The 17,479-nt window shown below is 33.6% G+C and overlaps 1 protein-coding gene across 1 annotated transcript; it reads right to left on the bottom strand.

The window, feature by feature from the left end:
- Window positions 1-1,242: 1,242 nt before the first annotated feature.
- Window positions 1,243-17,235, bottom strand: ppm1na (protein phosphatase, Mg2+/Mn2+ dependent, 1Na (putative)). The gene is made up of 7 exons (NM_212881.2): window positions 16,630-17,235; window positions 12,760-13,331; window positions 6,561-6,678; window positions 4,440-4,554; window positions 4,280-4,343; window positions 1,957-3,047; window positions 1,243-1,898 (listed from the first exon to the last, which is right to left on the bottom strand). The coding sequence occupies exons 1-6, from the start codon at window positions 17,030-17,032 to the stop codon at window positions 3,018-3,020; spliced, it is 1,302 nt and encodes a 433-aa protein (NP_998046.2). The 5' UTR covers window positions 17,033-17,235; the 3' UTR covers window positions 1,243-1,898; window positions 1,957-3,017.
- Window positions 17,236-17,479: the final 244 nt, after the last annotated feature.

The raw sequence follows: 17,479 nt of genomic DNA, 5'->3' as shown, positions 1-17,479 counted from the left end.
CCGCATTTCCCGGAATCTTAGATGCATCCGGCAGGTAGCGTCAGAAAGCCGTGTGTGTTATTCCTGTCACAAAATGCGGTGAAAATCCTACATGACAGTAATAGTTTGGTTGAGGTGCTAACATGTTTACACGGTGTAAGAGTTAGTTCAATATGAACTAACTTTGCCATCTAAATAAACAAAAACCACTGGTTGCTCACTAACCAAATCTGTAGAGACGGGACAATCAACACCAACTAGAGCGGCATCTTTATTAAGAGACGAGCAGCAAATCCAGATTTTACCATATACAGATGAGTAAAGCTCTTGGGTAAACAATTTTCCTTAAACACGCATTTTTGTTGTGTGTCGCGTGCACTGTAATGCACACATGATTCCAGCTGCGCTCTCAAAGAGAGAAAAAGAAAACAAAACCTTCCCTGCAGCAAATTATAAAAGCAACACTGCATGCTAATTAATGCAGCACACTTGAAGACATATTACGGTACTCCCAGGTACAGGCGTCCAGTCTGTAATACATGCTAATATCTCATGGCCGTGACGCAGTTTAAAAAATTTGATTCAAACCGGAAGTACGAATTTGCTCGAAATAACACAAAAACAACCAATGTTCACTTTTTAATGAAATATATGTGTCCTAATAGTGTTTTTAGCAGTGTGGGACACATATACGACTGTCAACGGCTCAAAAAATATGTTTTGGTGTTTCCCGACACTATAAATGAGTAACAGTCTGTCTAATATTGTTTGTACAGCACAGATGAATTTGTGACAAAAATGTACACATTGAAATACCCAACACAATCTCACGGCAATTTGTAAATTTTTGATTTAGTGGCTAATTCATATGAATTGGTATGATCTCATTCATACAATTTAGGATGATTTACTCATCCCACAATGACGGTTGGGTTTAGGGGTGGGGTTTGGTGCCACGTCTCCTTTTTAAAATCATACATATTTGTAGCCACTAAACTGTTAAAAGGTAAAATAGTTGCGTTTCCTCGTGAGATCAGGCTGGAAATACTGCAGACATAATATCTCTCTGTTTTGGTTTTAAATCCGTTCACATGTCAAAAGAACTAAGATGATGTTGATTCTGGTTTTATTACTGTCTTCGTCACCATTTATAAAAGGAGATTCTTCATTTTTCCAACTGGTCACAAATTATTTCACGAAATATAGGTGCTTTTTACCATCATTAACTCTTTTAAAAAATGTTGAAGAAAAGACAAGTGAATGTATAGTTCAAATACATTTAATAAAGTTGTACACATCTGTTTTACAAGTTCACGTATAAGTCTATGCTCTCTTTATACTTAAAAAAGAGCTTAACATCCAAAAAAAAAATCATATTTAACATATACATTAAAGTATTTTAAATATGTTTGTAAATCACAAGGTCAATCCTAAAACAGGACCGTAACATAACTGCAGTGTAATATAATTTATTTCAAGACATTTAAAAAAAAAAAGTTTTACTTAAAAGCTAACAAATGGAAGGTTCACTGTTATCTCAGCTTACAGATGAAAAAAACAAACTTTTGTTAATATAATTTTTCTAATATTCTCATTTAGTAATCAGTATTGTGGTTTATTTTTTATTAATATTTTGTTTGTAATTATAATTATTATTTTAATCATTGTTTGAATGAAATTATTGATCCAGTCAGTTCCTACATCTGTCTGTTCATACAATTGGGCACAGTGCTTAAAACATCTCTATCTTTTCAACTTTTACACTTCAACTTTAAATAAAGTGAAATAATATGTCTTATCTTCCATTAGAAGATTTTAATTCACCCTAAAAAATGCTGGGGTTTGATAAAATGTGACCACTTAATATATATACAGTATACAGTTAACGTCAATATATATATATATATATATATATATATATATATATATATATATATATATATATATATATATATATATATATATATATATATATATAACTAATCTCTAATAACTGATTTATTTTCTCTTTGCCATGATGACAGTAAATAATATTTTACTAGATTTTTTTAAGACACTTCTATACAGTTTAAAATGACATTTAAAGGCTTAACTAGGTTAATTACTAAGCAGGTTAGGGCAATTAGGTAAGTTAGTGTATAACAATGGTTTGTTCTGTAGACTATCAAAAATATCTTAAAGTGGCCAATACTTTTGACCTTAAAAACTGTTTTTATTCTAGCTTAAATAAAACAAACAAGACTTTCTCCTGAAGAAAAAATATTAGACATAATGTCAAAATGTTCTTGCTCTGTTAAACATCATTTGGAAAATGTTTAAAAGAGAAAAAAATCAAAGGGGGTGCTAATAATTCTAACTTTAACTGTATTTGCATTTATTTTACTGTATGCCTAATCTGAAAGCTGAAAGAATTATTTCTTCAGCTTTAAACACCATCTAATCAAGATATTATATGGAATCTGAGGGTATGAAAAAAAAAGAAAAAAATGGAATCAAAGTTGTTAAAAATAAACTTTCATCAATACATGTTACTTTTAAAAAATTACATTGTTATATATTTACAGTAAGGAATTCACAAAATGTTTTCCTGGAGCTGGATCTTTACATAAAATATTATCGATTTTAGCATTTAAAAAATCTGAAATTTTAACTTGTAGGCCTATAGTTTATTTTTAGCTTCAACACAAGGTTTTCAAAAAATATATATAATAACAATAAACAAAGATTTTTAAATAATAATAATAATAATAAAATAATAATATCCCAACAGTTAGTTTTGTCCATATTGTACCAAATCCCAGCATTTTTAGAGTGTCGTGTCAATGTCAAGTGCTTTATTTTTATTGAAGCATTTGATAAATGCTTTCTGTTTGTGTTTATAATACACAATAGTTATTTAATAAAAATAAAAACAGTTTGGCTAAACAGTTTCTCCTCTTTAAAGGAGGAAACACAAATGTCCTTCTCACATTCATTTATACTGTACATCTACAGTACTGTACAGCAATACAAGGCTTGATTCTTCTGGGTAATGGCCACTAGGTGGAGTCATCAGAGCCGCCGGTGTCCTTGATTGAGAAAAGAATAAATGAAAAAAATCATGACTTTACGTACATACATATATAGTTATGTGACCCTATAGAGCACAAAACCAGTTGCACTGGTATTTTAGCAAAATTATCAGTTTGGAAAAAAGAAAAATCTTTAGAATATTATGTTGGGTAAAATTACTTTTAAAAGTAATATATCACAACCTTAAGTCACTTTAAGTGTTAGTGAAATGTACTTTTAGGGAAAATAATTTGAAAGTATGTGTTGTTGTTGTTATTATATATATATATATATATATATATATATATATATATATATATATATATATATATATATATATATATATATATTGTAATATATTACTTTTAAAAATAACTGTACCCAACATTTAATAATACACTGTTAAAATGCCAGTAAATTAAAAGTTTTTCATATTTTGTGATTCTTTATTATTATTATTTATTTATTTATTTATTTATTTATGTTTTTTTACGCCTTTAATTGCATTGTGGGACGTTGATCTTTCCTGCAACATTTTTTTTTTTTTTTTAATGTTGAAAGGTTGTAAAAAGTAAATTTTATAAACATATTTTATAGTTTGATGTGATATATTGTCTGGCTTTGTGTTGTAAATTATGTTACAAAACCCTGGTAATAAAATGCCAGCACTGTAAAAAAAAACTGAAAAAAAAAAACAAAACAAAAAATTTAATAAAAAATGTACATTTTAAGGTAACAAACTTCAGGACATTTTTGAGTTACTCAACTTAAATCAAGTCACGTGCAGTAATTGGGTTGACAGTTGAGTCAGTTGAAGTTTGTTGCCTTAAAATTGAGCTTATTTTATAGACTTAATTCTATATGTTATTTAATAAACAAAATATTTCTTCAAACTACTGCAATTTTCAACACCAAAAGTTGACAGAGGAGAGATCAACATCCCATAATACAATTCATAAATGTAAATAAATTAAAAATCCCTATAAATAACAAAACACAGAAGCTGTTAATTAACAGATATCTTTACAGTGCAATATTACAACTCATTTTTTATATATGCTGTAGATAGATGTACTGAAGTTGAAAAAAAAAAAGAATTAAGTTATCTTTGCCAAATATAAAAATCAATGGAAAGCTTGTTTAATTATCTTTCAAGTGATGTATAAATCTCGCATTTAAGAAAACTGACGCTTGTGACTGGTTTTGTGGTCACACATATAACATATATCTGTGCTTTTCAAACACATACCATCGGCTCAAGAGGTCTGAAGGCTGCTGCGTATTTCTGATATGCTGCAATTATGCAATCTCTCCTGCACAACAGAAACAAAAGAAAAACACAAGGATTGAAAAAAAACCAAAACATGTATTAGCAAGCCTGTAATACATCACTGTCCAGCATCACTCACTTGCATGAGACTCCTCCACCTGGTGGAAGGCCGGGAATGGGTTCAGATGCCAGAAATTTCATCACATACAGCAGATCAGGCTCCTCGTCTTTTGATCTGATCACGTGAATAATCTCTGAGTAACGACAGAGAAAATACACTGTTTGAGAAGGATGTTCACACTAATAGACACCTAAAAACAAATGTTCTGAGTTGTGAGGCCACAGAACTATTTTTAAAGTGTAGAATGTACTTTTCACCACTAGAGAGCGCTTTTACAACAAAGGCGCATTTCAGTTTGATGACGCTATGACTGAGAGTAAATAATGTTGTAAATAACTATAGCCATAATGCTATTCTGAATGTGCAGCGTTATAACAAACAAAACATAATAAAAAAAAAACATAAAACAAACAACATTAAAAACATTTGGTGTTTCACTGTTTTTATAAAACAAATCCAGAAATTGAGGGTGTGATGTTGTTATGCCATACAGTCATGAACACTGTAACACAATGCTGGGTTTCAAACAATTCCTACACGTTGTCCCTATACAATTAAGTTAACTTATGTTATATTTACAAATGCATGTGGATTAAACATAAAACTATTAAGTTGCTTAAGCTTAAGCTGATTTAAGCTTCTTTTTTTTTTCAGCAGCGAAGTGACCAAAAATGCAGGGTTCCTTTAACCTATTAGTTTTTTACAAATTGATTGAACATAAAACAAACATTAATTGTCCCAAAATCTTAGAAATTGTATTGTTTTAGTTGATTTTAAGTTTGAACAAACAGCAAAGGTGTTTTTTGAGTGTACACTAAAAAAGTTACACACAATACCTAAATGCTGTCCAAACACAAATCAAATAAGCTAACTTGGCCGTTTTTATAAATTTAAGGGGATTGAACAAAAAACAATTAAGTTGTCCCCAAAACATGTGGAAGGAATTGTGTCGCTTCAACTCAATTTAAATAACAAGCTTAAACAAGCAGTAAAAAGTCATGCAATTGTAAAAAATGCAGGCTTCCACACAAGTCATTCATGCTGTCCAAACACAAATCAATTACGTTACTTTTAACAAATTTATGTGGATTGAACATAAAAAAAATTAAGCTGTCCCAATGAAATCTCAAGAATTGTGTAGTTTCAGCTCATTTTAAATAAGTAGTTTGTAAAAGCAAAAATATATATATTTTTTGAGTGTATTTATACTTATTTCTCTGGATTTGAACATTCTTTGAAACAATTTGGATAATGTAAGTACATAAGTAAGCAAAATATTTAATGGTCTGAAAAAAACCTTGACGAACCTTTTATGGAATGTAAAGGCTCATGGAACCACTATACCTTTAAAAATAAAACTTCCTTTATGTTGATCAATGGTTCCATAAGGAAACTTTGACATACACGGACACTTTTCCATTCCACAAAAGGTTATTTTTAGAATAAAAGTGTTGTTTATTGAAGTTTTATTTTTAAGTATGTAATGTCAATAAGACGTTTTAACGGCATGTACAGTTGAAGTCCGAATTATTAGCCCCCCTTTAAATTTTTTTTCCCTTTTTTTAATATTTCACAAACGATGTTTAACAGAGCAAGGGAATTTTCACTGTATGTCTGATAATGTTTTTTTTTTTCCTAGAGAAAGTCTTATTTGTTTCATTTTAGTTACAATAAAAGCAGTTTTTATTTTTAAAATCCATTTTAAGGTTAAAACTATTAGCCCCTTTAAGCCTTTTTTTAAATAGTCCACAAAACAAACCATTGTTATAAAACAACTTGCCTAATTACCCTAACCTGCCTAGTTAACCTAATTAACTAGTTAAGCCTTTAAATGTCACTTTAAGCTGTACAGAAGTGTCTTAAAAAATAGTAAAATATTATTTACTGTCATCATGGCAAAGATAAAACAAATCAGGTATTAAAAATGAGTTATTAAAACTATTATGTTTAGAAATGTGCTGAGAAAATCTTCTTTCCGTTAAACAGAAATTGGGGAAAAAATAAATAAGGGGGATAATAATACTGACTTCAACTATGCAGTGTACATACATTTGAACTTACCCCAGAGCGCTTTTTGTTTTGTTTTGTTTTTTTCTGAAGTATGCAGTGTACATCCTTTAATATAGATTGAACAGTTACCTGCTACTTTCTGCTCGATGAGCTGCTCGAGCTCGGCCTCCTGCTGCAGCGCTTCTTGCGTTACCTTAGGAGCGCCATCAAAACAGATGATGATAATGGTCATGTTGTCTAAACTTCCCTGCAAGATGACAAGGACACTTTAAATCCTGATGCTTTTTGATCAAAACATAATACACAAATACAAGCATACAAGCATATAGAGTTAAAGGCAACATCTTCAGTGAAATTGTAGTAATTTTTCAAATATTTCCCAAGTTCTGATTAATGAGCAATAATATTGTCAAAGTATTTACTTTAATATATATTTTTAGTCATGTTTCTTTTAATTTGGTGGGAATAAAAGCAGTTTTATTATTTTAAAAACAATTTTAAGGTCAATATTATTAATCCCCCTAAGAATATTATTATTATTTTTTTTTGATTGACTACAGAGCAAATCACTGTTGTCCGATGACTTGCCAAATTAGCCTGATTTGCTAGCTATTCTAATTGTTTTTAAAATATAAAAAAATAATAATTCCCAAATTTACATTTTTGTGTATTTTACAGTTGTTCAATTTAGCTTTGGTGAGCACAAGTGATTCTTTATATCAATAAAAATACTTTTGACCAATATAAATAAATGAACAAATACATAAATACAGAATAGAACCAATACTAAAAATATACTGTATACTACAGTTATGTACAATATGGTGTATACTTAACATCTATACTGCTTTTATTCCAGCTAACCAAACGATAAAATGTATACAGTTGCTATTGTAACACAATACTATAGTATTATAAACAAATCACCCAAACACTGTCGTGTTCTACTATAGAGTATATTGTACTACAATACACCACAGTTTACTGTAGTAAAAACTAAAGTATACTACAGTATTTATTACACTTAATCAGGTCATTTTACCCCTACTAAAGTATGCTAGGAGCATTCACTAACACAGAGCTGTAAATACCAGTATAATACATTTTACTATAATAGCGTTTAAATCGTTGATTAATTACTATTGTTTTTTTTTTCATGTGTAAATCATCATGCCTTCAAAATGCTGTAACACACTGTAGGAGAAGCTGAATCGAGTCAGTGTGCTGACAGACAGGTAAAGGCAGTTGCACAGTCAAGTCTGAATCTCTCTAATCTGATTGTCTTCCTGGTAATCAGTCTATTTACAGAGGCGCATCTTCATAGAATGGGTCAAGCTGATGTTATTATGCGCTCTGTAATCTTCCTCATCTCAGCATGTAGCGGGGAAATCTCGTATTATGTAATATGACATAATCCACGTGCCTGATCGTTTTAAATAACAAGGTAGACCCAAAAGAAACAAATTAGTATACTAAATTAGTATCAACCTAACTGACTTGCTGATTCAGTGACAGACTCATCTAGCATCAAATAAAAACATTATATATGTAATAATTCTTAAAATGAAAATGATTTGTTTTATATCCACTGTTCAGATTCACAAAGTCAGATTTTTTATTATTTGTTTTACTACTGGCATTTATTCAAGTTCACTTCAAAGTCTGTCTCATCAAAAAGTAAATAAATAAATAAATAAAAAATAAAAATACTTTAGCTAAAAGTGAAACTTTAAAGTGTAGTAAACAAACAATAACAGTTTTGTACACCATCAAGTGTTATTTTTAGTATCATTTAAATACTGTACTAATATATATTAGTAATATAGGCATTTGTATATTTTAGTTTATTTTGTGATTGTATTATATGAATTTTTCAAGCATTTATACTATGCCAATTTATCTTTATTTTTGTTTTGTATTACATTTTACTATGATAACTTAATTCAAATGTATTTATTAACTCATGAAGAGCCTTATTTCTTTGTTATTTTAAGTTAAGTTTAGGCCTATTTTAGTTACCAAAATTGTTTTATCCATCCATCCATCCATCCATCCATTTATTTATAGTTTGTTTGTTTGTTTTAATTTTACTTCAGAATGTTATATCTACAAAGATATGCATAACATGCTTAGAATTTATATCATATTTAGCTTACCGCATGAATATTTTACATAGTATTTTATTTGATAACTTTCCATACAAATATCTGATATTTGTGCATGAATACATAGCCTATATCTATTATTACTACTATTTACTATGTTTAATATGTTGTGTGTCAGTGAGTGTTTAATGTAAAGATTATAAATGCTTTGGCAATACATTTGTAACATTTGTTTTGCCAAAATGCATTTTAAATTTGAATCTGAATTTGAATCAGTGGGTTCTTAGAATCCGCGGACGTTCGATATGCCACTAATAGAACCGCCATCTCTCAGAAGCAGGTGAAAAACTCCAACCTGATCTCACGAGAAAGCGTAAGTATTTTACGTTTTGTGAGTTTAGTGGCTAATTTGTACGAATTCGTACGAGTTTAGTCGTAAAAAAAATGTATGATTTCAAAAAGGAGGCGTGGCACTTAACCCCACCCCTAAACCCAACCGTCATTGGGGGATGAGCAAATCGTACTAAATTGTACAAATTAGCCACTAAATCAAAAAGATAAGAATTGCCGAGAGATTGTGTTGGAAAAAACTCACACTCGCGCTCACCGTACCGCGCTTCACATCGCATTATAGGAAGGAAAAACGGCACGCGACAGAAGACTGGATCGGGCAGACGGGTTCCAAGTATCGTTATGTGGCCTATTTGAATTTTAACTAACTCACGAAAGTTTAAAAGCAACAGATGATTAAGTAAGCAACTCAGCAACTCTTCCTTTATTTTGTTATCATGTTGTGGTGCTGCATTTGGCTTCTAATCAGGGACCTGTGTAATTTGCTTAACATTACAGTACCATTTATTTAAATTTTTTTATAATATTATTTACATCTTTCGTTTAGCTTAGCAAATAGCCTAGCATGTGTTGGATGTTTTGGATGCTCCATTGCAAAAGTCAAAAGTACAGTACTTTTAAAAAAATCTGTAACGCTACACTCTTAAGCAGGTCGCACACCAGAAGCGCAGCTCGGCGCGGCTACACGGCGCGCACATGACAGTTTAAAGTATCACACACCAGACGCGCACATTCAAATGATATTTAACATGAAACTAATCAGATGGCGCTCTGTGGCGCGGCTGAAAAATGAACTGCGTCCTGAGGCGTGGCCGGGCGCTGCCGACAGCCGCCAACTTGCGGTGCCAGTGTGTGTATCCTGATAGAAACTTATGTTTAGAATTCTAAAATGCATGGTGCTGTGTGGCGCTGCGTGGCACGCCGCCGAGCGGCACTTTTGGTGTGCGACCTGCTTTACTGTTATTAATTACTTTAACCTTTGTATTCTGTTATTATTTGCTGACTTCCAGCAATGATTGAGACAATCTGACACTGATAGATTTCAGTGCATTTTACTAAAAACCACAGAATGAAAAACAATAAAGAATTAGGTTCTAGGTTCTAATAGAATTAGATTCATTTTTTTATGGAAACACCGTAGCAAAAAAAAAAAAAATTTAACATGAATGACACTTTTTAAAAACACTTCTGTATAGTAGCCATTTTAAAAACAAAGGGTGCATATAATGCAAGCAAACGACTACCAGCTGCTTGGTAGTCACTGTATAAGACATATAATTTTACATATTTGTATTTTAATATTTTAAATCCAATTTTTAACTTGTTTGCGATGTGCAATATCAGATTTCTATGTGAGTTTGGTTATATGCTAACATTTGTTTTTTTATATATATATTAAGCCAATGAAAACTTATTTTTTAGTTTTGACATAAAATGTTTACATTGCTTCCTAAGACTGTTATATTGAATGACTGTGAAGAGAAAGAAATCTCTTATGTTTAATTAAAATATCTTCATTTGTACTCCAGTATGTGTAAAAGTAAATTATTCTTATCTTTTTTGAGTGAACTAAGCAAATTATAGTGTCTCCCAATGTGACTTTTTTACATGTTGTTTTTGTAAAAGTAGACAGCACATTCTGTCAAAAATTTATGTTTTTCATATCAAAAGAACTGTTAAAATGAACAATTTTTTCTTGATTTAGGCCTACTCACCCTTAGCCCATCCAAGATGTTGTTTACCTTTTTCTTCAGCAGAACATTTAAGAAACCCTTTACTTTTTTGAAAATAGGCTAATTTTACAAATCCCCAAAAGTTAAACAGATGTGTTTTACCATTCTTTAATAAATTTTGCCAATTTCTCGATCTGGCGGATGCACTTTTAGCTTAGCTTAGCTTAGCTTAGCTTAGCTTAGATTATTGAATCTGATTGGTCCATTTGTAAAGAACTCAAAACAAGATTCAACAATTTCCTACTTAAACCTGGGTTATACTTCTGCATCAAGTGATCAGCGTGACCGACGGCGCATGCGATGCGCGTAGCCGTGCGTTTATACTTCTGTGCGCTGTTGGTATTTGCAGAACAAAAACACTTCAGAAACACCAGCTGACAGTAGGTGTTTATGTTCCTCTGTGTTGAATTTCTTCACTAGTTTTTTATTTTATTTTATGTACAAAATCGCTCATATTAAGACGGGAATCGGCGGACGTGCAACAACTTTAATCATAAGGTAAACACAAAATGTCAGTCTCCATCTGAAGCTCCTTCACGAGACTCCACACTTGTAAACATTCGATCCATCAGGCTCGCAGGGCTCACACTCGTCATCTCTACCAGGCCAACAAATCAAAAAACTTGCGCTACGCATCGTGACGTCGTGTAGTTACATTTTTTGAGACCTGCGCATAAGCGCATGCATAGGCTGGCCAGAGCATACACGTGCGCTTGATTCAGAAGTATAAATAAGCCTTTAGAACAGGGGTCACCAACCTTTATGAAACTGAGAGCTACTTCTTGGGTACCGATCAATGTGGAGGGCTACCAGTTTGATAAACACTTCTCAAATAACAAATTTCAACAATGATTTAACAGGGTAAGAAATACCCTGTATTTAATGTATCAATGTGCAACACTTTATTTTTATAAATCTCTGCAAATATTAACATTTTTTAAATGATTACTTCTATATTAGATGGAGCTTACTGGTAAGTGGCGCTATGGTGAGCTATTTTTAGAACAGGTCTGCGGGCAACACATGTGATCCTCGCGGGCTACCTGGTGCCCGTGGGCACCATGTTGGTGACCCCTGCTTTAGAACATTGTGAACTAAGACTGGCGGAAAATATTTTCTAGGTTGATATGGCTGGGAACTATACTCTCATTTTTGCGTAATGATCAAGGATCTTTGCTGCAGTACCATGACTGCATCAGGTACAATTACAAAGGAAAATAATAACTTTTTTATTTTATGAATGCTAAGAGTCTAATCCGATTTTATAAATTATGCTAAGCTAAGCTTAAAGTGCTCCTGCCAGACCAAGAGATTGGCTGAATGGATTCAGAAATGTTAAAACTCAACTGTTTAACTCTAGGGGAGTTGTAAAATTAGTCAATTTTCAACAACAACAACAACAAGGAGGATTGAACTCCTTGGTAAAGTCAGACTGTAAGAGTCACTTTACACCATTGATAACACCTCAATATCATCAAGAGACATGCATTAATTTAGTTTGCCCTGTATATGATTTTTGACTCTCAAAGCGCTGGTAGTCATTCAGTTGCATTTGTGTTTCTCTAAGAACCACAATTTCAGCTAAAAAAAACTTCCTTAAAGTTCTACTGAAGTGAAAAAAATAATCCCGGATATTTACAGTAGGTGAGAGTTCAAAGTGGCTATTACCGCCGGGGCATATACCGCCGCCGTTTGAAATAGCTGCCGCTCTGTTTTTAATGTATGACCGCAGTTTGTGAATAAGCCGCCAGGGGGCACAAAGGGAAGGAATGCAAATGGACAGAAATAGCCTATACAGCAGCTTTAAATATGCAACTGTGCTTGTAAATGAGATTTAACAATAAGTCAAAGCATTATAAATCCTTCATTAATCATTTAAAATTTGTTAACACGCTTTATTGTTATTGTAAACTTGTTAAGTGCAAAGAGGACCTTTGTCGGACCTTTTCATGTTGTCCCTTTAAGCCCTGCACAGTTAATCCATTCCTAGATTGTCCTCAGAAGAGCTCTTCACCGGGTACCTTAATAAAGATTAATACCTGTTCACCCTCAGGCCAGTACAGTCAGCCAATCTGATTGGCACATTTAAAAATGGCCACAGACCAAACAAATGGCATCCTCTAATGCGCTGTTACCAACCTTGTAGAGGCAAAGGTCGATGACCTGTGAGCAGATCTCCCTCAGATCATCGCAGACATGCAGACGGTTGCGCACAAAAGCACATAGATCCTCATTCCCAATGGCGTCCCAAACACCATCACATGCCACCACTAGAAACTCGTCTTCTGGGCTACGCTCCAGTTCGTACACCTCAGGCTCAGGAGACACAAGCTGCTCGGTCTGAGCCCTCCATTCCACCTCCTTAAAGTCGAAATCACCAAGTGCTCTGGACACGGCCAACGACCCATTGATGCGCTGCAGGGTGACGGAGCCGCCAGCATTCTGAATGCGCTCCTTCTCACGTGGGTTGCAGGGTTTGTGGTCCTCTGTGTAGAAGACAACATGGCCGTCGCGGCAGAGGAAGGTCCGCGAGTCTCCGCAGTTGATGAAGTAGAAGTTTCGTGGAGAGATCATGACAGAGGCGGCTGTGGATCCACTGTGGTCCCAGCTTTCATTACGGGACAGGGTGTGCATGTGGCGGTCGATGGCGAGGAAGCCTTCTCGGATGCCATCTTTGACCTGTTCGACATCCTCTTCCACCGTCACACAACCTAATTAAACACACATGAACAGGGTCAAGAGTGCTTATATCTGGGCAGGTGACCTGCCAATTGCCATACTTGAGAAAAGCTTGTTCCCAATCAGAAAGATTTGTCACATTTGTGTCACTGAGGATTAAGTCAATTTGGGCGTCTTCCAAAAATATAAAGGGAGGTAATGTTGCATCCAATGTTGAGGCAATTATTGAGGCTGAGTATTGCAATAAGAAACACGGCCTGACACAAAATAAGATTTTTTTAACTTAAACATTGTGAAGAACATTGATTTGTTGCACATATCAACTTCCATAGTAGGAAAAAATACTATGGAAGTCAATGAGTTCCACCCACCAACTTTTTTCAGAATATCTTCTTTTATGTTCAACAAGAGAAAGAAACTCACGTTTTTTGAACAAGTGAAAGGTGAGTAAACACGCCTTTTAGCCAGGGGGGTTCGGGTGGTTGCCAAGACCCACCTCACACTGACAAACTTCCAGAATTTGTCGCATTAATGAGCCTATTTTGTCCTATAAATTTGTCCTATTATAAAGCCATCATAAATTGTGAAAATAAACCATCAAAAAGACTTTAAGGGCAAGAGGAATCCTCTGTTGGGTGTCGCTTTGATGTGACTTCAGCTAATCAGTTCGATCAATTCTTAAAATTATTTTCTTGAGTCCAACATTGTGCAAGAAAATATACAATCTGACGCAAGAGAAGTGATCTTTCGCTACTGACCAACTGTATTGTTAAATAGAGAAAACATTTTACAAGTAACTTTTATTTAAATTATTGGTCTATTCTTGAAACAAACTAAAAAAAAAAAGATAAATATCGATTACGTTTTTACTTAAGTAAAAGCATATAATGCAGATGTAGTCACTTTTTTAGGTCACTGTTACAGTTATTTGTACTTCACCTTGTCCTTACACTTTAACCTTTAAACTGTACACCTTTAAGCATAATACTTAACTACATGTTCTTACTACATGGGTAAGGGTACTACACAGGGTAATGATGAGGGATATGGTTATTTGCATGTAATTATGTATAATTTGTTATTATTATAATAGTATATGATGTGTAGCATGAACACCAGAAAGTATAGCTAAGCTATCTCAAAACAATATGTATATCCCTTTGACTGCCGTTCTACCAAAAGGCATGTTTTACTGTTTTAAATAATGACTATTAAAGTAATTTCAAGAATGACTGAAATCAAAAGATGGATAAGTTGGCGGTTCATTCCGCTGTGGGGACCCCAGATAAATAAAGGGACTAAGCTGAAAAAAATGAACGAATTGATAAACACACCGCATTGTTGGTTTACAAAAAAAAAAAAAAAATAATAAATAAATAAATCAAACAAACATAATCATGTTGCACTACTACATTTCATTTTGATATTATTGTCAAGGGGAAAAAAAACAACAATACATGTTAAATGAGAAACTGAAATATTTTATGACATACTTCAAAATTTAAAGGTGATTTAGTATTCAATTTTTTTTATAAAATGGTCTTACAGTTCATATTTTCAGATTTGTCATAGTATATGTATTAATTATGATTCTTTTACCATAAACCGACATATTAACCATTTGTTAGAATGATATTTTAGAATTATAGGATGTGTTGAAAAAATGCATTGAGTGTGCTATCTAGCAGCATTAGGAGTTAAGAAATTTAATCCAAACAATTTTTTCTTGGTAGGGTAGTTAAAGGGATATTCAAGTTCAAATGTCAAATTAATCAGAATAGGAAAGAGCTTTATTGCCAGGTATGTCCGCACATACGAGGAATTTGTTTTCTTGACAGAGCTTTTATAGAGCAACAGAATTACAGAGACAGGACAAAAAACAGATAATAAATATATAAAAAAGCAGCAAGTAGTGAATGCAAATATTAAAATAGACAGGTGTATGTAGAGCTATTTTACTATACACAACGTTATATGTGCAATTCTTATGTGCAAATTGGCATGTAAAGTGTGTTGTTAAATAAGTGTAAAATAAGTGTAAAATTAACTAATAAGTCTTTTTAGCTAACTTTAAACTGACTTAAAACATCAATCTAAATCAAAAAATATTCTAAAATGTTAGCTTATTTTAATAAGTTTAACCAGAATACAAACAAATGTTGGCTTGATTTAGTGATCATACAATTTTTAAAGTGTACACTGTGAAAAATCAAAAGTCAAGACACCACATTTTAATGTTGCTTTATCATATTTTAATACTTTAATCGGGTTTCTGCAAGGCATGAGCCGGTAAAGGATTCTGATGGTATGACCTTGGATGAAAATATTGGTTTCATGGTATTGTGATTACTGCAGTTAAATATATTCGTTTTTATAAATGTCTGAGTAAAAAACAACAACTTTTTCCTCTTTGAATGAAATATATTTCATTTTGAGAAACATTTAAAATATTTTGGAACTTTAAACATGTCTGGCTAAATAATTAAATTGAATCACAGATTTTGTTATAATTTGAAACAGCATCTTTAGATATCTTTACTGCTGGATGTACTGTTGTACTAAAAAACAAACCAACTAAAGCAGGGGTGTCAAACTCAATTCCTGCAGGGCCGAAGCCCTGCACAGTTTAGTTCCAGCCCTGCTCCAACACACTTACCTGTAGGTTTCAAACAAGCCTGAAGGACTTAATTAGTTTGATCAGGTGTGTTTAATCAGGGTTGGAACTAAACTGTGCAGAGCTGCGGCCCTTTTGGAACTGAGTTTGACACATGTGAACTAAAGCGTAAAACAAAAGTCTTACATATACCGTAGGAATGGTATTTCAGAAAACCTTGGCAGTTTTAAAACCTTGACTTTTCCAAACCACGGAATACCCTGAAAATGGTTAATATCCCTATGCCTAGTTCATACAAAATTGTATAAGTATCAAATATCAAATTTAATTATTTTATTATTGTTTTATCAAAGATATACAAAGTTAACTTAATATGTTTACAGTTTGATTGATGTAAGTTGAGATGACTAGAACAGTACATTTGATTCAACTTAAAAAAATTAAGGCAGCCATATTTTTTGTACCGTGTATAAATCATCTAGAATACTTTGGCGATGGCTTCACAAGTAAAAGTCGAATACATCAAGCAAACTCCTAAAATGTGTTGCGGCAACATGTCTATCCTGATATGCAAAAATAAGTTCAGAGTTTGAAAGGGCTGATAAGGCATTTCATGACTTTATATTGTCATGATTAGTCGTAATCTGTATACAGATATTAGTTAGTATACTGTATACACTACAATTGCTGAGTATTTGCGAATAATCGGCCAGTACCTGTGTCGAGAATAAAATCCAGCAGGTGTCTAGAAGAGTACTGAGCCACCGTTCTCCCCGCATGTCCATCATACACAGCAAAATAGCTCCAGTCTGGAAGTGCATCGCTCATCTCTGGCATGCAAGTGTGGGAATCCTCCATCTGTGCTCGCCAGCCTTGCATACTGGCCATGGCGTAGGTAATGCCCCATTTGGACTCCCCTTCTGCTGAATCTTTCGCCAGAATGGGCCGTTCCAAGTACGGACTGCAAGCGTCCGGATCGTTTTCATAGTAGTCATCATCTGATCCCGAGTCCCTTCTTCCACCCTTGAAAAAGAAGGTCACCATCTTCTCGGTTTCCTTCACCAGCTGCCGCAGGAATGAGGGCACCTCCATGGTGCTGGCGCGCCTGGCGGTTCTCATGGCCACCCTGATCCTCCGGTTCAATCGCCGACTGTTCCTCAAATTCCTCTTTTTGGTCTTCCGAAGATGATCCAGTGCCTCCTGTTGAGTTTGAGCCAAAGAGGAGGGACAATTGGCTGGACAAACAGTGTGCTAATGCGCCTAATTACTTTGGTGTCCTAAATATGTTGTCATTTGCCCACTTGTTCTCTGTTGTTCCAATTGAAATCCATAGGACTCCACTAAAGGTTTGAGGTTGCATGAAGTCTGGGTGTGTTTATCACTTTTGCCAAGCCGTTCCCTTTCGCTGGCCAGGTTCTGATTGGCTAATCTATTTACATCCACTCATCCTCAGACAGTGTTCTGTCTTTCTCTTTGCCTGTACACTCTCAGGTAATCCCTACTTCGTAATGTGCCAGGATTAGTGAGTGTTCACGTATGTACTTGATGAACTACAGTGTTTCATAA

The sequence above is a fragment of the Danio rerio genome, chromosome 15 (assembly GCF_049306965.1).
Source record: "Danio rerio strain Tuebingen ecotype United States chromosome 15, GRCz12tu, whole genome shotgun sequence".
Taxonomy (NCBI): domain Eukaryota; kingdom Metazoa; phylum Chordata; class Actinopteri; order Cypriniformes; family Danionidae; genus Danio; species Danio rerio.
The sequence above is the reverse complement of the archived record's forward strand: the minus strand, read 5'-3'. Positions and strand labels throughout refer to the sequence as shown.

Bases quoted from the DNA above. Each gene is read 5' to 3' on its own strand.
- ppm1na (NM_212881.2), bottom strand. From the start codon at position 17,032: ATGAGAACCGCCAGGCGCGCCAGCACCATGGAGGTGCCCTCATTCCTG. The intron at 4,555-6,560 runs GTAACTGTTCAA...GTCGTTACTCAG, and splicing joins CATCGAGCAGAAAGTAGCAG to AGATTATTCACGTGATCAGA. The intron at 4,344-4,439 runs GTGAGTGATGCT...TCTGTTGTGCAG, and splicing joins GGTGGAGGAGTCTCATGCAA to GAGAGATTGCATAATTGCAG.